Below are 22,567 nucleotides of genomic sequence, written 5' to 3'. Positions count from 1 at the left end.
CTGGAGGCAGACAAGAGTCTCCCTGGTCAGAAGACCCAGCCTTTAGAGAGGCTGCCGTGTGCTGAGGACCAGATATGGAAGACTATACTAAATCACCACCTGCTAGCAGTGCGAGCCTTGGGCAGTTCCTGCCTTCTGTATACCCCTCTTTGTGTATCTGTAATTAAGGGCATCTACTTCAGAAAGCTGTAGTGAGGATGTAATGAAACATGTTCATGTATTTTACATGCTTCCCAACAGTGTCTGCTGCCCAACAAGCCATCTACATATGTCTTCTGGTCCTGGAGATAATTCTTTCCCCCAGTTGAGTAGTGAAGAAACCCACAAACAGCCCACACAGCATGCCCAGTATTGAACCTGGACACATGGACACTGGGAAGCCATTCTGGTTAGAATGCCTACTGATGTTGTGTCTAGAGTCGTCGGCCAGGGTATTGTGTCTGCTGCCTCTGTAAGGCAGGAGAGCATAGACAGCCCATAGCTGAGCAATGGAAGGACTGGGCTATGTGTCTATGAGTGAGTTATCCCTTCCCTTTTCCACCTGTTCCCTTGGCCACTTGGAACGTCATCATCTCCCTGTGGTCAGCTGCACCCAGCAGTGCCTTCCATGAGGTGGTGAATGAGCAGCAGTTGCTATATGTTGTCTTTATGCAGCCACCAGATGCATGCCTCTTGCCTCTGTTGTTTCTGCTGATATTCACCCCTACGACCTGTCATCTCCACTACAGGGGTCTAGATTCATGGTGGTTTTTAACAGATACTCCTCATACCTGGTGAGTTTCCCAAATTTTATTAGATATAATTTGCTGCATTTGTGTAATAGGAACAAATTCTATTGAGGATGGATGGCAATGTATGTTCAGTTCCAGGCCAGGCAACAGGCACAAACTGGGCTTGTAACAATTGCCAGGGTCCTCTTTTCCAAACTGGAAGACACTTCCATGAGAAGCAAAGGGTGGGGTGACTGTGTGCCGCACAGAGAAGTCCATGGGTGCCAAAATAAAGTGCAGGATGTCATCAACTCTCCCCATTCTGTGATATGCAGAATGGACTCTTTGTATCGTAAACTGAGGGCAAGCAAGTTCAAGGGCTTTTCCAGAGAGACTGAAGTGGGTGTCTAGTGTTACCCCTTGAGGAAGCCCCTCTGACCAGCTCCTGGAATGATGAAGCCTGATCTGGGTAAAAACACAAGCGTCCCCATGTTCTCCCGTCTCCTGAGACGCAGGGGATATTTGTTCTAAACAATGCATTGGATGAGTATCGACAAGTGAACACCTGCTGAGGGAGCAGAGACTCTGTAGTCACAGGTTTTTATTCTCACGCTTGTAAGAAGGAAATCCAGCCAGCTAAGAACACATTATGTGTCTTTTTTGATTCCTTAGCTCTCGTCTCTGCTCTAAGTCCAGAACTATTGCTCAAGTGGCTCCCCAGTGGCTATTGGATAAATCCATGTATATGGGACAGTGAAGGAACCCTGCTCTGTCAGTAGCTCCTCTTCCAGTGGAATAATGCATTGGTTCCCATAACCTATTACTTCTCCTCACACATCCAGAAACTCAAACTTGCAGAGAGTTCTCTGCTCTAGCATCTTGGTGCAGCCCAGACGAAGTGGGTTTTTGCAAGTTTGAATGCATTTGATTGCCAAGCAAAAAAAAAAAAAACCCAAAAAAACTCAGCTGTAGTGACATAACCAATTACAGTCAGATTTTTTTCCCCTGTGGGTTGAAAATGCTGTCATTTCTGTAACCAGCAAAAGTAAATGGTAGGGATTATGTTGGTGGGGAAAAGTGAGTGTCACACCCCATTCCAGGGGGCTTGGACCCTAGGATATCATTTCCTTGACTCTTCAAAATCATGGTGTGCAGGGCGCCTTGAAGACTACAGTCTACCTACTAATGTTTTCCTCCCAGCTCAGGGGGTCAGTGGTTGTTTAATTTGTATTAAATCAGAGACCTGGGCTGCACCTAGTGGAGACAGTGGCCATAGGCACTTGAACTAACATCGGACTACCCACAGCAGGCACACATGCCCAACAGTGACTTGAGTATTATGCCACGAGCTCAGGAACTTTATCTCTCTCAGGAGGGGGCCTTCTCCAGGTAGGACTGAGTAGGAACATCACAGCCCACAAGCACCTGAAGGAAAGGAATGCAATATGCTCTGTTATCCCTTTCTGTGTCCTTTGAACAGGGTGGGTGTTAGGGACATATCTAGGGGTCAGTCTGGCTCTCAATTTAAGAGATAGTGAATGTGAAAATAAACAGGCCATGCCCCAAGATGTAGAGGTGTCTTTGTGAAAGGAAATGGAAGATGGCTGAGTTGGCCTTGGGGTACTACACCTTCCTCCCTGAAAGCAGGCCGTGTTAGCTACTTTTCTGTCACTGTGGCCTGACTTGGGAAACAATTTTCAGAAGGAAATATTTTATTTTAGTTTGTGGTTCCAGAGGTCCATCATACTAGGGAAGGCATGGTGGAATTTCTGGCATTGGGAGCCTGTGATAGCGGCTGTTCATGTCACAGTTGTTAGGAAACAGAGACAACAATGGCAATCAGGTATAACCTTCCAATCCCCAACTTCTGGCAGCCAGCCACTTCTGCTGGGTGGGATCATACACCCAAAGTTTCCAAGATATCTCAAAACCGTGCCACCAGTGGGGGAAAGGAGTTGAGAATGTGAGCTTCTGGGGTGGATGTCAGATTCAGCTATGACATGTGTGACCTACAAGGCCCGTGCCATTGTTGGAAAGCCTGACTGGGGAGTTATTTGGGGAGCTATCTGTGCTGACTTAACCAGATAGGCTATGAATTACCACTCGAGCCTCCTGAATGGGCGGGGCTTAGCAATGGCATGCGCTGAGGGCCTTTGGCAGTCTGCAGTTCTTTCAGGAATGGTTCCTTCCTTACAGCAGTGTGGGCAAGTCTGTCTTTCCCAACAAGATACTCAGTTTTTCTGACCTTCAGACTGTCCTTGTCATCTGAGTCTTCAAACCATGTCCTTCATTCCCCTGGGATATAGGTAGATGTGACCCAGTGACCCATCAGCCTCCAGGGTTTTACTCACCATCCTGGACAGAGCCACCTGAGTCAACTCCATGGACAGTATAGACTCATCTCAATGACTAGCCATCCCCAGCCTGTCTTTCTGGAGGGCTGCCAGAGCTAAAGCGATCATTCAGTTCCCCACAGCTGCAGGCTGTGCTGGGTGGAACTGTCTAAATATTGCCCTGTGCCTGTTTATTCCCTCAGATTTAGTCCCAGACAGACAGCCTGGTGCTGCTTCCAAAATAATGTTTTCCATGTGGTTGTCAGACCTGGTGGTGCCATATAGGGGATCAGCATTAAAATCCATACCTCAAAACAAGGGCACTCTCACCCATCCCCCTTACTGCCGAGAGCTCAGCATGCCCCAACAGTCCTGAACTCAAACGTTGACGTCCCCAAATAGGAAAAGTGATCAGTTGCTGCACATAAAATTAATGGGATAGTGAAAATGCCTGGTGGTTAAAATAATAATGCATAATAGCCAGATTGCTTCCTGGGCAGGGCTGGATCACAGGGAGGTGAGCTCACCCTCTGGCATACAATTCCCACTCGACGAATGGCTCACTGACCTAGTATTTTCATGAATATGTTCATATAGATATTTCATATTTCATTCCTCCACAAGTGGGTTTTCCTCAGCCTGTATCTCCTTTGGTTCGCTTTTCCATTTTGCTGAATCTTATTGTTCTTTAAAAAGTATCAGTTCCTTGATAATTTGTACAGTATGTTTTGATCATATTCACCACCACCCTGATCTCCTTCTAGATCTGCTAGCCTTCCCTACCAACCTAAATTTATGTGCTCCTTAAAAAAAATACACATATATTCTTGGTTGTATAGTCTTTCACTGGAATATGGCCTACTTTCCAGGGGATACCCTCTTAAAGAAAACTGACCCCATCTTTCCCTGAATTATCCATTTCCACTCGGCTAGCAGTGAGATTTTATACCCAATTCACCTCTCTATGCTGGTCTGTCTTGAATTTACACAGATTCTGTGCTTGCTGCTACAACTGCTCTGGGTTCATATAATCAACTGCTCTGCTGTGTCTAGAAAGCACTGTTTCCTGGTAACCGTCCACTACCTCTGGATCTTAAAATCTTCCTTCTCTTTTGCAACCATCCCTGAGTCTTGGGAGGAAGGGGTGTGATATAGTATCCCCATTTAGGGCTGAGATAATGTCTTCCTCTCTCTATGTTAGGCAGTTGAAGGCCTCTGTGTTAATTGCTCTTCACCGCAAATAGTAAGAAATTTAGCTTCTCTGATTAAGAGTCGACGGATGCATCAGCCTATGGATATTGTTGTAAGTCATTGGGAGTCTTGTTTAATTCTATGTTCTTAATTAACAGAATAATAGCAGAAAGTTCTCTCCTAGGGTCTGTGACCTGTTAATTCATAAGTTCTTAGACCAATGATAGTGCCAGGTCTGGGTTTCATCTTGTGGAGTGGAGTTAAAGTCCATCTGAAAGCAGATGGTTACTCCAATCAGGCTCATGCCATTATTGCATCAGTGGGCATGTCTTGTCAGAAAAGTCATTATTGTCACTTAAGGTTCACAGCTTGGCAAGATGGGCGCTGCATTTTCTCCTCTGGTAGCATGCTGGCACTTTCCAGCACTAGGATAGTTAGCCAGTAGGAATGAAGCTTGCAGATCAGTACCAGCATGACATTTCCATGTTCTATGACTCAAGTATCTTTAGCAATATGTCTGTGTATGTGTGTGCGTGTGCGCTACCTCCACAGGTTTTCAGATGACTTTTTGAGAGGTCTTCAGAGTTATTTTCTGTCCCTGTAATCCCTACCCTATCCTTCCATCCTTTATACCTCTTGTTCAATTAATCTTCTTTTAGCCTTTATACCACTGATCATTTCTGTATTTTGTTATTGTTCCTTTGAGAAGAACATTTCTGGGAAAATCTCACTATTCTTGGGCAGGCTAGCAGATGCAACTTGTCCTGGTGTCCCTGTGAGTTCCTTGGAGGTGAAATCAATGCCATGATCCTGTTTTACCCTAGTATGATATTTACCGAGTCAATGCTTAACAACCACACAAGTACATGGAAGAAGAATTAAAGAATATGGGGCCACCAGCATCTTCTGTGTTCTCCTCTTTACTGTGGGTAGAATAGGGCTTGCTGCTCTCACACGCTACAGGGATGTAGTAGGCATGCTTTCTCATTTGTCTGTTTCCTCTTGCTTTTTTTCAGACATTCTCTGTCCCAGTGTTCGGGTAGAAGGAGACCGCTTTAAACACACCAATGGAGGAAGCAAGGAAATCACAGGTAAGAGTGACTCCAATACGCAGGATTGCTTTCGCGTGCAGCCTGCACACCTCAGGGTGGCCTCTCTGGCTCTTTCCTCATTCTCGTCTGTCACCAGTGTCCCAGTGGAATGGTTAAAACTGTGCAGGTGGCGGTAATCCCTCAACACGGAGGAGCATCTGTATCTAGTTTTCCTTTTGGCGGGTTGGGGCCTTCCTAAAAAATTTTATTACGCCAAGTATAACAGGAGTTGTTGAATGAGCAAGCAAATAATAGCAAACTGAGTGAATGAACGAATAAAGACACTACAGAGAGAAAGGGGGTTGGATCAGCATTATAAGTGGATGAGGAACTCAGCAGGTGGGAGAACAGACGTGAGACTAAAGACTTGCGGCAGAGAGAAGCTATTAAAAGCATCTCCAACAATGCTGGGCAGACAGGACGTGGCAGATTGTGGAGTATGGGGAGCTGATGTACCTATTGCTCACTGTGTTGTGTGATGATTAGTCTCCTAATATCTTAGCACTTTGAGTGTGTGGACTGTTTGCTTCTCCTCCGCTTTCCTGACCAAGATCTGCTCCCTGGCTCCGGGTCCTTTTCTCCATCTTCCCTCTTCCATCTTCCTCAGCTCCAGTTTCTGTCCTGTGCATAGCTCCTACCTTGGGCAGTCAGCACCTGAGATCAGGACTAGGTATGGTTCAGACACGTCCAGTCCCAGGAAGACACATCAAGTCTATCAGTTGCCCCTGTGGACTGCAGCATTGCAACATCTGTAGCTTTAAGACTCAAAATTTTTCTAGTAGAAGGCTACTATACCTGCGGGCTCAACAAGAACAACATGCAAGGTAGCAAGCTGATTCTCCTTGAAGCAACTCCCACCATGATGCTGCAGGGTCAAGTCTGTGCCATGTTCCTTGGCCTGGCTTATAGGTCCACATCAGACCCTGGCTCCCAGAGTTTCCACGGAGGATCCAGTGTGGTAACCTGTGGTAACTGGCTTCATGCCTTAGACGCCTTTCTCCATCTTGCCCATCAGGCAGCTCCAGTTAAACCACTGGGACTTTTGGAGGAAACCACAGCAGACAGAGGTGTCCCTCTGTTCTTGCTGATTAGGCCTGTGAAGCACAGTGGATACTCAAGGGGAGCTGTCATTGTCACAGCTGCTTTGTCTGACTCACGAGATGCAGGTGACTTTTAGTGTTTCCCTTTGACAACCCAGGTGCTTTGAAGTTCGCGTGTTTGTAGCTGAGCCTCTCTGCCCAGAGTGGGAAACTACTACACAGTTTGAATTAGATGTGTCCACTTTGTCTCTTGGTGATTCCTCAGTGATGCTGTCAGACAATCCTGCAAGGGGAATGTGCCTACTCAGTTCTATGCAGGACATCTCCCTTTGAAGTCCTTTTCAAAGCCCATTTGTACCTGGTTGCTTTGTCTGCATTTGGCTTTGTAAGCCACACGCTTTGAGAACAGCATCTCCCAGGTAATTAATTTTTCAAGAAGTATTGGGACACATATTTTAGATCAGCCTGCCACTTGCCAGCTAGGTGACTGTAGATCAAATTCCTGATTTCTTTGAACCTTACTTTTCCATCTGTACAAAAGAGGGTCTCTGAGAGTCCTTACTTCTAATAACTTCAGTGCCGGTGGTTGGTCACCAAAAGTGTCAGAAAGCCTACCTGAACAGTGGCCCAGGTCTCTTTTTATATGGTCAGCTGAGTTGTGGTGAGGCCCTGCATTCAAGGACTGCTGGCTTACCTCAGGATGTCTGTTCTCGTAGTCAGTTTATCACCTCAGAGCTTTCCAGTTTCCTCCCAGCCCTTGTTTATTTCAGGCAAATTGATCCCTGTTAGGTTTCAAGCCTGGGACAAAAGTCACGTCTTTCCATGTTTCTTTTTCCTTTATGCACCCCCCCCCTTATTTAGTCCCTGGTTTCATCCCAGGTTTCAGCACCAAATGAATGGGGAAAAGAGAAATAGAAAGGAAAGGAAACAGGACTCTTCCTAGGTATAATGGAGGAAGTTTCTTATAGATATATGGGAGAGCATAGCCAGAGCAGGGGCTCTGAGAGAGTCCAGAGTCTATGTGAGCTGTGCTGTGTGAGGAGATGCATAGGGCGAGGAGAGAAGGGAGAGAGGGCAATCAGGTGCAGCAGCCAGAAGGCCCAAAGGTACAAAGAGAGACAAGGGTAACCAAAATGCCTAGGTTATATAAGGAAGAGCAGTCCAACCTCCTAGGCTGGAGACTGTAGGGTGCGGGGTGGGGGGGTGTAAGCCAGGTTGGCCCTGTAACAGGTAGGGACTGAGGGATGCTGGGACAATCTGGAGGCCAGGTCTGCTTTGATATGTTAAGTAGGCCCCTCAGCTATTTGTCCCAGGTTTGAAACCTAACAATACCATTTTATCACCTAGTTAAATGCTAATGTTAAATGTGTTTGAAGTTTTTGAATGAACCCCGCCCAGTATAGAAAATAGCCTCTTGTGATTAAAGAGGAAAAATTTATTCCAAACTGCCTAGGCTGCCTCTTGAAAATCAGAGAGAAGCAACAGGGGGTGGTGGTGGTGCTTTCCCAGAGTTTTAAGGAAGCAGGTACCTGGGAGGAGAGGGGCCTGTAACCTGAGGTGGAGGACTTTGAAGTATATAACAGGTACTTGTGAGTAGGGATTGAAGGAGCTTAAATGCTAGCATACACCTTGATATGCTAATAGGCACCACAGACATATGCTAATGAAGGATCAGAGGTCCCTTCTGACAGAGATAAGGAGAACACTTCCTTTAAACAGGTAGGCACTGCTTTTTTTTTTTTCAAGTCCCTGAGGGGGATGCTGGGTACCTCTGCCCTCTGATGAGTTCAGATTGCTGTCACTGGGACAGCCAGTTCCTACTCCAAGTGTTCTTGGGAGTAGTTAACCCCTGGCCACGTCAAATGCTGGAGACCTCAGCTGCATGTCACTAGCTTTCCTGCAGATTTCATAGGGATTCCCCAGGAGCCCTCCTTGCTGTGGGAGGTGGCTGCCCTGTGCTCTGCCTTGGTCATTTCGTGGAGCCTGGTCCTGCCTGGTCAGGGTGACAGTGGTGATGTTATCTCTAAGCTTCAAGGCTCCCTTGTTAGGCAACTCTAAGAAGACGCAATGCCAATGGTTCCCTTCAGACTCCAGAGAGAGCTGTTGATACCCTCAGAGTGATTACTGGGCTCTGACTGCCTTCAGGAAGCATATGCCATTATCAGATTTAAATATCATCTCCGTCCAGTAGAAGTTGTCCCCTCTTTTTCTAGTTAAGGAAGAAGGCTCAACAGAGTAAGATAGCTTCCTCAGTGTGTGTGGGCAGAGGGTGCTTTGGCTTCACTAAACATAGTGAGTGCCTGTAGCATATCTTTCCCCTCACACAGTGAACAGGGAGTGATTTATTCTACCTTGTCAGCTCATATCTCCAGGTATACTCACTGAGCTGAGGGCTCCTTTGCTGCATGTACCCTGGACATTCAAATTCACTATTACATAGGAAGTGCAGTGTTCTTGGAAGGCAAACTACACCATGATAAATATTGTTATAACTGAAATTACAATGAGGGCTGGAGAGATGGCTTAGTGGTTAAGAGCATTGCCTGCTCTTCCAAAGGTTCTGAGTTCAATTCCCAGCAACCACATGGTGGCTCACAACCATCTGTAATGAGGTCTGGTGCCCTCTTCTGGCCTGCAGGCATACACACAGACAGAACATTGTATACATAATAAATAAATAAACATTTAAAAAAAATTACAATGAAATTACCTGGCGTGAGTGAGAAGGACACACGGAACACACAAGAAACCGCTTACGAGTTTATTAGAGGGGGTGCATACAGGCCTGGGAAATCGGTGTGCAGGGGGAGAGAGAGAGAGAGAGAGAGAGAGAGACAGAGAGAGAGAAAGATGGCGCATCCAACTTTTTAAAGTCTGCCTAGTGTATGCGCATAGAAGGTTGGCGTGACTACGTCATACACAGATGACGGGCTCATGCATGCACACAAGGGCTTAGCTGAGTCACAGTGGATATAACTGTGCATGCAAGCATGTGGGTCACGTGGGCCCTTTAACATTCAGGCACTTGTGCCTGAGGGCTTGTCTGCATGTGCATGGCTCTAGAAACCGAAAGTGCAGCCTTATTTGTGGCTGAATAATTACAATAGCCACAATAAATAGTTATAGGCCCTAAAAGCACGAAAGATGAGCAGTTTCAACCTCACACAGCTTACAGACGGGGGAACTGTTGTCTAGGGAGAAAGTGAGTCAGTCATTTTTCCCAGGAATCAGTGTTGGGGAGACCCACCTTACCCTCTCCATCTGCTAATTTTCTTCAGAGTTTGTTATGGGAAAGGAAGTGCTCACACTCTCGCAGGGCTAAGGGTTGTATAGAGCATCTGGTGTATCGTCAGCATTTGCTGTGGTCTTCCGCGCCTTTTCAGTTAAAGCTCAAAGTGAACCATTCAGTGCCATGGGCTCCCGTGTCTGAATTCATCCCATGGTCAGCCACTTGCACGGGTTCCGCTCTCTGGAGGCTTGGTGGGCCTAGGCTGGAGGGCTTTCCAACTATCCAGATTGGCCAAAGCAGCTTGGTTAGAGCATCCTCCTATGGAAGGATGCACTGCAGGTGGTGGTGACGTTGCTACTGAATGGTGTGCACTCAGGGTCTTGTGACATTGTCAGAACATCCTCATCTGCTAGGTATCAAGGCATCCTCACTGTCCTCTGAGCAGTAACCAGCCAGAGGCCTCTGCTGGCCACAAAATATGCCAGATTCCCATAAATAGATGTCTGAGAAGATTTAGACTCCCATCTCCATACTCAGCACTCCCCAAGTCCAAAGCCCCCAGACATGACTTTTACTTTACACAGAACGGGGCTCTCAGTTGTCTTTTTAATGGAAACCAAAGGAAGCTGAAATACTCACTGTTCACTAATGCCGTCCCGCAAAGGCAATTTATGTCTCTTGTGTTTCACTCTTTAAAACCATGAGATTCCAAAGCTACAGACAACAACCTAAGAAAGCTCCAAGGGAAGGGCAGTAATGTGGTTGGAGGAAGGAAAGCCTTAAGTTGTGTTTCTAACCCAAAGCAGCGGTTCTTAACCTGTGGGTCACACCCTTTGGAAAACCTCTATCTCCCAAAATGTTTACATTATGACTCACAACAGTAGCAAAACTACAATTATGAAGTAGCAGTACAAATAATCTTATGGTCTGAGGTGTCCACAACACAAGGAACAGTGTTAAAGGGTCACACAGCATTAGGAAGGTGAGAACCGCTATCCTAAAGGATCTACATGTGCATTTGAGCTTCTAGAACATGGAGGTTCCCACAGCAGGAGAAACCAAAACACTTTCATGTGCCTTGTAGTTAACCATGATCCAGGGTGCTCACGGCTCCCACATTCCAGTGTGGTGGTCAGTGGCTGCATTCCCCAGTGCCTTATCCTAGCAATGGACTCGAAGCTACAAGGCTCGTGGCTCAGCTGCTCTTGTCTTCCTAATATGTATTCTTATATTTAAGTCCGCACCCCTTGAGGCAGGGTGGGTGGCTAACTTTGAAGAGAGTGAACTAGCTTTTTATTGGTTATTTGAAAGAAAATGGGCCCCAAAGGGAGTGGCACAATTAGGAGGTGTTGCTTTGTTGGAGTAGGTACGGCTTTGGTGGAGGAAGTATATCACTGTGGTGGTGGATTTTGGGGCCTCATATATGCTCAAACCATGCTCAGTGTCTCAGACCACTTCCTGTTGCCTGTGAGTCAAGATGTCAGAACTCTTAGGTCCTTCTCCAGCACCATGTCTGCCTGCACTCAGCCATGCTTCCTGCCATGGTGATCGTGAACTAAACCTCCGAACTGTAAGTGAGCCACCACCGTTAAATGGTACCGTACATGTGTCTCTCATCCTCTTCCTCTGCTGAACTCACTCCCAGCTCTTCTGTTCACACAGGTTTTGATCTGATGGATTTGTTCAGCGTGAAGGAAATATTGGGGAAGAGAGAAAACGGAGCCCAGAGTTCCTATGTGCGGATGGGTTCCTTCCCCGTGGTGCAGAGAACTGAGTGAGTGGCCGTTTCTCCTTCCAGAACTTCTTCATACTCTAGGAAAGCAGGGTGCAGCCAGCTACAGCTGCCCACTCAGCACCGAGCTGAGCAGTACCACAGCTAGTAGGGCCTGGTGACGGTTACACCCAGATGACACAGCTTAGCTGCTGACCTGGGAGGGTAAGGGCTCTTTGAAGCTCCATGATCATTGCGCTAATAATTTTCTCATCCTTTCGTGCTCATCTGTTCATTTGACACTAATCATCTATTTGTGGATGCAGTTTCCTTTCAGATCATTAAGGATCAACCATTTTATGGTTATCACTCAAGCACGATTAGTAAAAGCTCAGGGTTAGAAATTGGGGTTCAACCTGAAGATTTGAAAAGTAAAACAGCCAGCCCCTGGCTCTTACCTTTACTGCAGTCTGAAATGGCGATCCTGCCTCCTGGAATCCCAGAAGGAGACTGTGTGAATGAGAGCTGTTTCCTCCCATTGTATAATCCTTTCTAGGGCTGGGATTAAAGGCGTGCACCACCATCATTAAAGGCACGTACCACAGGTTCTATGGAAACTAGTGTGGCTACTGGGATTAAGGGTGTGTGTTACCACAATCTGGTCCGTAAGGCTGACGGGTGGGACTGCTTTACTCTCAGATCTTCAGGCAGTCTTTATTTGTTAAAATACAGTTAAAATCCACTACCTATCACCAGATAGCACCTCCTATGGACCAGCCATGGCCTCACCTAGCTGATGTCTGTCTCTTAGAATCCAGTAATGTTTTTGGTCAGTGAAGATCCAGTTTTCGTGTTGACTGGGTGTCTTGTTTATACATTACCAAATGCGTCAGTTTTCTTCTATTTCCGCCTGATATGAGTATCCCTGCTTTGTCATGTTGAGAAGCTATGCTACAAGTTATTTGCCTCTCTGCAGCTCCAGTGAAGGGCCGAAAGTGATCCCAAGGATGAGTGGAGATCCAGTGGTCATAGGTACAGACGGATGGTCTGAAAACTAGGATGCTCCTGCATTTTCCATCTTGTAACTCTTTAATCCTTCTATGTTTTCTTAAACTCGGAGGCCAGAAAGGGCAGACTGACATTCGCAATCACCATAGGAGTCTCATGTCTTGACCTAAGCCTCCTTTGTCGACTACTGTATGTTTAGAGAATTCCAGGCACCTCCTCCTACTGCCAGGCCTTTGTTGGTGTCCCTCCGTCTAGTCTGGATACCTGCTCTGCTCCGCCTCCGAGTGTAGTACAACTGCTGGGCTTTAGCTACTGCTCTTGGGAAACCTCCACCTTTAGTCAGACTGTCTCTTCCTATACTCTCTGCACAGCACATTCCTGTGTTGAGCGTGGTGAGCTGTCTTTGCTGCTTCTTTAGAGGCTTTGAGAGAGACCTAAGTATCGGTCCTTTCCAGAGTCCCATCGTTGAGCTAATCACTGCCTGTAGCAGGGGGTTGGTGGCTCTCTCCTGAGAGCACAAATTAGAGCACAGTGAGAGAAGTCAGATGTCAGCTACCCATGGTGAACCAAGAACACAACCTGGAGCACAGCACTGAGTTCAGCAGGTGTTCTCCGAGTACCGACTGTGCATTAGACTGTAGCATCACCTCACCCAGAGCCCCAAACCTGCATTCCCTGAGAGTAAGAGAGAATGGGGCATACAAATCCTCTCTGAGCTTCATCTTTGCACCTGTGGAACAGAGTCTGCACTCTGACCTCCTAGGTACTGAGAATCCTCTTCTGCAGCCATGCACGGATGCTTGGGTTGATGTGATTCACCTGGTCCCGGGCTCGTTTAGGGTAATGTAAGAAAGGTCAAGCTCCAGACTACACTCTTGCTCCACCCTTTCTCATGAATTCACTAGCGACACAGCTAAGAACCAAAATAATCACACAGAAACTATATTACTTAAATCACTTCTTGGCCCATTAGCTCTAGCTTCCCATTGGCTAACTCTTACATCTTAATTTAACCCATCTCCTTTAATCTGTGCATCACCACGAGGTCGTGGCCTACCAGCAAAGTTTCAGCATGTCTGTCTCTGGCGGAGGCTCCATGATTTTTTCCTGACTCTGCCTCCTTTCTCCCAGCATTCAGTTTAGTTTTCCCCACCTACCTCTGTTTTCCTAAAGCTCTGTTATAAGCCCAAAGCAGTTCCTTTATTAACCAATGATATTCCCAGCATAGAGAGGGGAATTCCACATCACTACTCAGAAAAAGAAAAGCATCATATGTAATTTAAGCATGTAGGAAAATTCACTGGAGAAGGAACGAAAAGGCGAGTGTTATACAGATGTGGTGGATGCCTCACTGAGGGCTCTTCCCATTGCTGGAGTTGTCTTGATCTCCTGGGACACCTGTCAATCAGCAAAACATCTTTAGGCTCTTACTCTATAGAACAGAGGACTGGGCACAGCTTCTGGGTGATGAGTTTAGCTTATGTGACACTGGTGCTTTCCTGAGTTGGGGATCACTGTGTAATCTGTTTCATACAGCAGAGCTTCACAATTCAGACATCCCAAGAAAGGGTAGTTTCCCTCCACTTTCTAAAGCTTTGAAATGTATTCATCCTTACACACACATGATGTAATTTGCAGGCTAATTTCATTCATAATGAAAAAAGAAATGCCACGTTCAACATTACTCAATTCTTTAACATATAAAGGGAATTTTTACACATCTTTATTTGATTCTTACTATAATATGAGGTGAGCAGGGCAGGAATTGCTCTCACTTATCAGGTACAACATCTGAGCCCCTAAGGAAGACAATCACGTGTTAAAATTTCACAGATAACAGGAAACAGAAGCTAGCCTCATGGTCAGGTAATTGAAGTCCAAAGTCTTGTTCTTTGCTCTGCAATCTCATATCTGCTACGTTATTGATGGAAAGAATTGTTCATTGGATTTTCTACCCTTGATTAAACTTATTCAGTCCCCAAGAGTATATGTGTATCGCTCTGTCTCTGCTTACCTGCCTGTCTGTCTGTCTCTCTCTCTGTATGTGTGTGTGCATACAAACATTATATTCATACACAATCTTTTGGTTGGATGCACATACTTGCATATGCCTGTTGAGACAATTCAGAATTATAGGTGAAAGCTGTTTTCAGAGAGAGAACAATAGACAGATTCATGAAGAACAAAATAAGCAGAAAAGGAAAAGTTTCTTAGATGGGGACATCCGGACTCTTTCCACGTGCATGGTGGTTAAAGAAGTTTCTAATTCCGGAGGGAAGTCTAGGTGCCGAAGGTGACAGGCTCTTTTCCTCCTTTCTGTATATGATCCTCAGTGATGTCTTAGACCAGAGGATGATATCGAACAACTGCGTCACCTCTCAGTTTGGATCTGTGAGAGGAGAGTCAGTAAGGACCAATCTGAACTCATAATTTCTGTAGCTATGTGAAGGATCCCTGAGGATCTGCAAATCTAAGAACCAGGAACCCAGACGCCTCCCCCCTTCTCTTCCTGGATGTCTGGCCAGACAGCCTCCATCTCCTCCAGCAGCAAAATCCATGCTATGTGTGTTCCCAGAGGCAGTTTTCCACCCCCAGGGTGGACTTTGGCTCCTTCCTGGCCAAATTCTGCAGAAGGAAAGAACAGTTGGCTGGTGGTTAAAAGAAAAACTATGGAGAGACCAGACTCTTTGGGTGTGAACTCTGTCTGCTGTATCTCCTTAAGTTAACCCCAAAGGCTCCGGGTGCCCTGACCTACAATGCAAAGACCAAAATACATCCTTCACAAGTCATTTCCAGGGTGGAATGAGATGAAAGCTCACCGTCCTCCTTTATTAAGTTTCCCAAAGTACTCATTTTAAAATCAAGTCTTAGATGACTTTTTTAAAAAAGAAAACAACTATCTCTTTTTTTTAAAAAATTTTACATACCAATCCCACTCTCTCCCCTTCTCCCATCCGCTCCACCTATTCCCTCCCTATCCACTCCTCAGAGAGGGTAAGGCACATTGCTTTGGGGGAAGGTCCAAGACCCTCCCTATTCTATCTAGGCTGAGCAAGGCATCCCTTCAAAGAGAATAGGTTCCAAAAAAGCCAGTACAAGCAGTAGGGATGAATCCTAGTGCCACTGCCAGTGGCCACACAGTCTTCCCAACCGTACAACTGTCAACCACATTTCAGAGGGTCTAGATTGGACCTATGCTGTTACCTTCCCTATCTGGTTGGAGTTAGTGAGCTCCCATTAGCTCAGGTAGACTGTTTCAGTGGGTGTACCCATCATGGTCTTGACCTCTTTGCTCATATTCTCATTTCTCCCACTCTTCAGCTAGACTTTGGGAGCTCAGCAGTTCTCCAATGCATTTCTCTGCCTCTGCTTCCATCAGTTTCTGGATGAAGGTTCTATGGTGGTATTTAAGATATTCATCAGTCTGACTACAGGGCAAGGCCAGTTTAGGCACCCTTTCCTCTATTGCTTAAGGTCTTAGCTGGAAATTTCTCTAGTGTTAGGTTTCTTGCTATCTCCATGATAGCTCCCTCAATCAAAATATCTCTTTCCTTGCTCTCATCTCTGTTCTTCCTCCATCTGGACTATCCCAGTCTCTCAAGTTCTCCTTCCCCCTCCCTTTCTCCTCTCGTTTTTAACCTTCTGCCCTCCCTACTCCCCTCATTCCCATGCTTCCAATCTTGCCAGGAGATCCTGTCTGTTTCCCCTTTCAAGGTGGATCTATGTATGCTTTTATTAGGGTTCATCTTATTACCCAACTTCTCTAGGATCATGAACTGTAGCTTCAATATCCTTTGCTTTACAGCTAGTATACACTTATGAGTAAGTACATACCATGTTCATCTTTCTGGATCTGGGTTACCTCACTTAGGATGGTTTTTTTTCGTTCCACCCATTTGCATGCAAATTTCAAGATGTCATTGGTTTTTTTTTTATTGCTGAGTAATACTTCATTGTATAAATATACCACACCTTCTCCATCCATTCCTGGGTAGAGGGGCATCTAGATTGTTTCCAGGTTAGGGCTATTACAAATAATGCTGCTATGAACATAGTTGAGCAAATGTCCTTGTAGTATGATTGATTATCTTTTGGTTATATGTCCAAGAGTGGTATTACTGGGTCATGAGGTGAATTAATTCCCAATTTTCTAAGAAACTACCAAACTGATTTCCAAAGTGGTTGTACAAGTTTGTATTCCCACCAGCAATAGAGTGTTCCTCTTACTCCACATCCTCTCCAGCATAAGCTATTATTGGTGTTTTTGATCTTAGCCATTCTGACTGGTATAAGATGATATTTCAGAGTTGTTTTGATTTGCATTTCTCTGATGGCTAAGGATGTTGGACATTTTCTTAACTATCTTTTGGCTATTTGAGATTCTTCAGTTTAGAATTCTCTGTTTAGTTCTGTACCCCATTTTTTAAATTGAGTTATTTGGAATTTTGATGTCTTATTATTTCGTGAGTTCTTTATATATTTTGGAAATCAGTTCTCTGATATGGAGTTTGTGAAGACCTTTTCCTATTTAATAGGCGGTCTTTTTGTCTTATTGACAATTCCTTTGCTTTACAAAAGCTTCTCAGTTTCAGGAGGTCCCATTTATTTATGGGACACTCTCAGTGTCTGTGCTACTGGTGTTATATTTAGGAAGTGGTCTCCTGTACCCATGGATTGAAGGGTACTTCCCACTTTCTCTTCTATCAGGTTCAGTGTGGTTGGATTTATATTGTGGTCTTTAATCCATTTGGACTTGAGTTTTGTGCATAGGGTTGGAATATGGATCTATTTTTATTTTCTGCATGTTGCCATCCAGTTAGACCAGCACCATTGTTGAAGATGCTTTCTTTTCTTCCATTGTATAATTTTAGCTTTTTTGTCAAAAATCAGATGTTCATAGGTGTGTGAATTAATATCTGTGTCTTTGATTTGATTCCATTTGTCAACCTCTCTGTTTTTATGCCAATACCAAGCTGTTTTCATTACTGTAGCTCTATAATAGAGCTTGATGTCAGAGATGGTGATGCCTCCGGAAGTTCCTTTATTGTACAGGATTGTTTTGGCTATTGTTGTATTTTGTTTGTTTTTCCATATGAAGTTGAGTATTGCTCTTTTGAAGTCTGTGAAGAATTGTATTTTTATTTTGAGGGGGATTGCATTGAATCTATAAATTGCTTTTGGTAGGATTGCCATTGTTGTTATTTTGATCCTACCTATCCATGACCAAGGGAAATTTTTCTGATTTCTGGTATCTGGCTCTGTCTGTGACATGGGTGAAGGTGGAAGGTGGTCCAAGGTGCTCTGGGCAGGCACAGCACGACTGGCCTTTGGACCTCCATGGTAACTGAATTTGTTTAAGAGGATGTCCTGTGTCTCGGTGACAGTGCCATATGGTCTGCATGGTTCATAAATGGCAGAAGCTTCTTAAAAAGCTATAGCTTTGTTGTCTAAGGTCAGGTCTTCCTCGATGGTGTCTTCTCATGGTAATATCATGTCATAGAAATGCTGAACAATGCCGAGGGGCCTCTTTTACAAGGGCACTGATCTGTTACAGGGTTCCACTCTCAAGACCTAAAAATCCTCTACCACCTAGGCATTAGGATTTTAGCACCTGGGTTTTGTGAAGGCATACCCTGAGGCTATAGCTACTTGGTATAGAATCCCTGGTAAAAGAAACTGGGAACAGGACAGGAGCGATGAAGGCTGGAATTCTCCAGTACAAGCATTCTGGGGGAGGGTCACCTAGCATTTATTGGCTGTCAGTCATCAGGAGGACGGGGATCCAGTAGATGAGCACTGAGGGTTGGGGCAAAGGCAGTGAAGGGGCCACAGTGCTTTTCGTTAGAAGGTCTCACTACGACACCAGTCTTAGTAAGAGGCATCGGTACAACTGAGAGGGTGCTGTGGGCATCCTTGGGGGTCATACTGTCAGGACCCAGTAGCTGAGCAGACATGGAAACTTCCTCTGCCAGCTTCCCATTCTTCTCACTAATCCTGGCACCATTTGTCTGTCTGTCTCTCTCTTCTCAGGGATGTTTTCCCCCAAGGTCTGCCTGATGAGTACGCCTTTGTCACAACCTTCCGGTTCCGGAAAACATCTCGGAAAGAAGACTGGTACATCTGGCAGGTCATCGACCAGTATGGCATCCCACAGGTATGGGTAATGCTGCCTATCTTTGGGGCAAGTGCTGTGTCCTCCTCCCAGGAACTAGTCTTGACCACTGTGTTTTCAGCAAGATACTCGGTCCTGGGCTTTGGCAAAAGGGGGCCCATTCCATGGAGCCCCAAAGAACCTATAAGTCCAGCTCCTCTGTCCTCCATGGTCAAACCTTCTAAGGTTTGACATCCAGTTACCATCCTCTGAGACTTTCTACCTAAACAGAGAAGTGACCGTCTGCTCTATTGTATTATGTCACCTTGTCTGTTGGTGACCTCATATAGTGCAAGATCTGGTTCAACAGTCAGGGTCAGGTGGGCCTGACCAAATATTGTATCACCTTCTTTCTTAGTGTGGGACATGAAGTAGGATTGCCCATGAGTCTCAGTTCCCTTAGCTTGAAAGTGGAAAATGACAGTACTTACCAAGGACTGTGGGTATAAGAGTCGGTTGTTAATAAAATCACGTTTGCAAAGCATCCAGCAGAGTCTGATGTATAATAGGATCGGTCACAAGTAGATCTCCTGCATCACTGAAGGTTGTTCTCAGTTTTCTCACATGTGAAGTTCCAAATGCTTGTCTTTACACACCTGTAGAGTATCAGTTTTCAGTTGGGCAATTCCTCAACAGTGTGCGGCCCAATGGGGAAGGGCATATCTCAAAGCCAAGTTCATTGACACAGGGCATCAGTCTGAGAGGAATGTAATAACTGTTCTCAGTGCTCAAAGGCCTGGGCTCTAAACATTGTCCTCTCATTGGAAATATATATATATATATATATATATATATATATATATATACACACACACACACACACACACACACATGTAGACATTCTCACTTTCACCTGGGAGAAACTTTTCTTGATTTTCATATGGGGCTAAAACAAAACAAAACGAATTTTTATGGAATTGGACTGTGGTCCGAGACAACCAACTGCAGCCAACGTCTTGTTCCTCCCTCTTGGATCACGATCACCTCCTTCTAAGTGCTACTCTTCAATTCTCTCTCTCTTCCTTTCCCCATCATTTCTTAAAATAAGTAAATGCAATAATACAATTGACGTGCTAAGAATGTTGTGAGGAGGAGGGAATAATGGCCAGGACATTCAGCTACTACTTTTAGTCTAATCTAACAGAATAGAATATGATTTATTCTAACAGATTATACTAGGGTAGAATAGAGTAGAAGAGAAGAATAAGAATAAGGATAGGATAGGATAGAAAAGAATAAAATAGACTAGAATAGAATAAGATGGAATAGGATTATTTCCTCCTGTGGTCAGAGAAGGCCTTAGCATTGCTCTTCATTGGTGCAAACCTGCTCATAGCACAATTCAGATGACTCAACAATTTTTAATGCAGCGAGCCCTCCTCATTACCTTGCATATAGGTTGGTTCTACCATACCCATTTCTGAATAAGACATAGAAATGTCACAAGAAGTTCAGGAATTGGCTGCAGTTTGCACAAGTAGTAAAAGCAGAAGTTGAGATTTGGATTCACATAGTTAAGGCCCAGAGTCTGTGCTTTTGTTCTCAGCCTGTCTAGGCCTTCTGGTCCTGTTGAATAACTCTGCCGTAGCATCTGTGGTCACACTGAGGTGCAAACTCGTTTTTAGTGTTAGCCATGGAGGGATCCAGTTTCCTATGCGTGGGAGACTAAAGGCATTGACAGACTTCTGTCGGCTCTGGGTTCCTGTTCACCACCACTGCCTCTTAACCATAGATTTGCTTCTCCAGTTTCTCTGGTCTGGCAGGGTGGGACTGGGCACCTGCCATGACATTCTTGTGGCGTGAGACCCTAACACCCCCACAGTCTGGGTCTTTTCTTTCATGGTATTTGCAGAGCTTTGTGTTTTCTGTCTGCCACGTCTGCTGATGCCCTCCTTCTGGAGTAACCAGGGTTCAGATATAGCTTGAAAATAGAGCTAGCACAATTTGCTGATGCCTCTGAGAGATAAAGTGATTCCAGGAGGTCACCCAGCTAGTGTCGGTAGTCACATGACTTAGGTCTCTGAATATCTTGGCTTGCTTTCTTACTTGCTTGAGACAAACATCCGAGGGAAAGCAAAGTCTACAGGGAGCTCTGAAGATGGTCAGGGCTGGAACTGAGGCCTGTGAGACCACTGTGAGGAAATGGAGGACGGCGTTCAGTCACAACACAATTACACTGTGTGTGTGTGTGTTGTATTATGCAATTCAAGAGGAACCCATTGTTTCTGGTCATTCATTATGTCTGTAATAAGTATGCAGGAGAGCCAACTAAAAGAAATATAAGGAACCCTTTGGTTGTGTTGAAGGGAGGTTGAGTCAGAAAGAGAACCTAGAAGACCAGGGCTGTGCTGTGAATACGTTGGCCAGTTCTCTGCATTGCACAGACACCTTTATGTAGTCGCAGGGACTCTTTCCTTTCCATTTATTGATGAATTCATCCATTCAGCGCCCTTTTCTTGAATGCCACCATGTACCACATGTTTTTCTAGCCACTGGTATTATAGGGATTAACAAAGGAGAAGATCAAGTGTCTGTTTAAAAGGATGGGAAAGTAGACTTCGAATAAACAGGTGTGCAGGTGTGCAAATGTGCAGTTACTAAACAAGATAGCTTTAAATGTTGATCTATAACTGTAAAGGCAAGTAAGTATAAATCAATCAAAATGTCTGAAAAAAATGAGAAGTCTTAAGAAACCCTGAGATTAGTTAGGATTCCTGGTTGGTGCCATGCCTTAGGCCCTCTTCACTGGTCATTTGAAGTCTCACAGAGGCCCCAGGAGGCTCTTCTCATACTGAGGACATGATCTCTGCCTAGTGGCTGAGCATAGTCAATCTAATTATTGTCCAGGTTGAGCAGCCTACACATTGGCTACTGATGCCAGCATGCCGAGGAGGAATCAGAGGCCAGAATGGCACCTAACTGGCCTCAGCCCAGACAGCTCTGAGCATCCTGGTGCAAGAGGCACAGTTGGCCGTGTCAGCATTGTCAGGGCTGACTCCTCCCTCCCCACTTCTGCCCATGCTTGGTCCCATGATGTCCAGGGGATGTATTAGGTCTTCAAGGACTCTCTGTGCCTGTCTCCTTAGGTCTCTATCCGACTGGATGGTGAGAACAAAGCGGTTGAGTACAATGCTGTGGGTGCCATGAAGGACGCAGTCAGGGTGGTCTTTCGAGGTCCCCGAGTTGATGACCTCTTTGACCGTGACTGGCACAAGATGGCTCTAAGCATCCAGGCCCAGAATGTGTCCCTCTACATTGACTGCATGCTGGTTCAGACGCTGCCCATCGAGGAGAGGGAGAACATCGACATCCAGGGCAAGACTGTGATCGGCAAGCGTCTCTACGACAGTGTGCCCATTGACGTGAGTACCCGAGGGGCTCTTGTCGGCAGTGCCAGGGCCATCAGAGTGAACCCTAGAATCTAGGTGCCTTAGTGTCTCCCTTGTCTGTAGTTCCAATTTATCATCAATTTATCAATCATCACCATGGACTTTCTGAGAGGAGAGGAATCTTGACTCTGAAGGTTGCAAATTGGAGTCCAGATTTCACATTCATTCACTCATCCATTCATTGTATATACACTGAATGTATATGAATGAATATGGTATTCATTGTAATCCTTCTGTTTGCTAGGCTCTCTGCTGGGCATTAGTGATACTGGTGTCTATAAGGGAGCATATGATCAACATGCATAACACTAGAAATCTTTAAACTAAAGGGCTCAACATCATTGGATGTTATGGGGAGGGCTTCTAGGGTACCAAGGGACAGCAGTACTTTGATGAGTTTGGGCCAAATACACACAGTATCACAAATCATATTCAAGTGGTGTCACACCATCCTGGGATGGACAGGCATGGAAAGAGCTTGCAGGCCCTAAATGCTGTATCCTTTGCATGGCAACCTGATCCTGCCAGGCCATATTAGTAGCGGCAGAAGCAGCAGCAGAACACCCATGTTGTGCTTACTGTGTGTTTTAGTAGCTTGTCGGGTCAATGCAAGCTCCATATGGTGGCTGCTCCTTCTCTGTCTTCTGTATATGCTTGCCTTTGTGCTATAGTGCAGGCATCCAGTTATGTTAAGCCTGAATAGCAGAAAAGATA

At 45.3% G+C, this 22,567-nt stretch overlaps 1 protein-coding gene across 3 annotated transcripts in view; it reads left to right on the top strand.

Annotated features, from left to right (window-relative positions):
* Positions 1 to 22,567, top strand: part of Col22a1 (collagen type XXII alpha 1 chain) — a 225,483-nt gene that overhangs the window by 33,164 nt on the left and 169,752 nt on the right. For 2 of the 3 annotated variants that reach the window (XM_075959464.1, XM_075959463.1), the window contains exons 4-7: positions 5,251 to 5,325; positions 11,257 to 11,368; positions 18,344 to 18,467; positions 21,551 to 21,826. In XM_075959464.1, the coding sequence (XP_075815579.1) occupies positions 5,251 to 5,325; positions 11,257 to 11,368; positions 18,344 to 18,467; positions 21,551 to 21,826 (587 nt within the window). Of the gene's footprint in view, positions 1 to 5,250; positions 5,326 to 11,239; positions 11,369 to 18,343; positions 18,468 to 21,550; positions 21,827 to 22,567 lie in introns of those variants that run through there. The other variant, XM_075959465.1, reaches the window with a different exon arrangement.

Source organism: Microtus pennsylvanicus, chromosome 2 (assembly GCF_037038515.1).
Source record: "Microtus pennsylvanicus isolate mMicPen1 chromosome 2, mMicPen1.hap1, whole genome shotgun sequence".
NCBI classification, from domain to species: domain Eukaryota; kingdom Metazoa; phylum Chordata; class Mammalia; order Rodentia; family Cricetidae; genus Microtus; species Microtus pennsylvanicus.
This window is presented reverse-complemented; position numbering and strand designations above follow the sequence as displayed.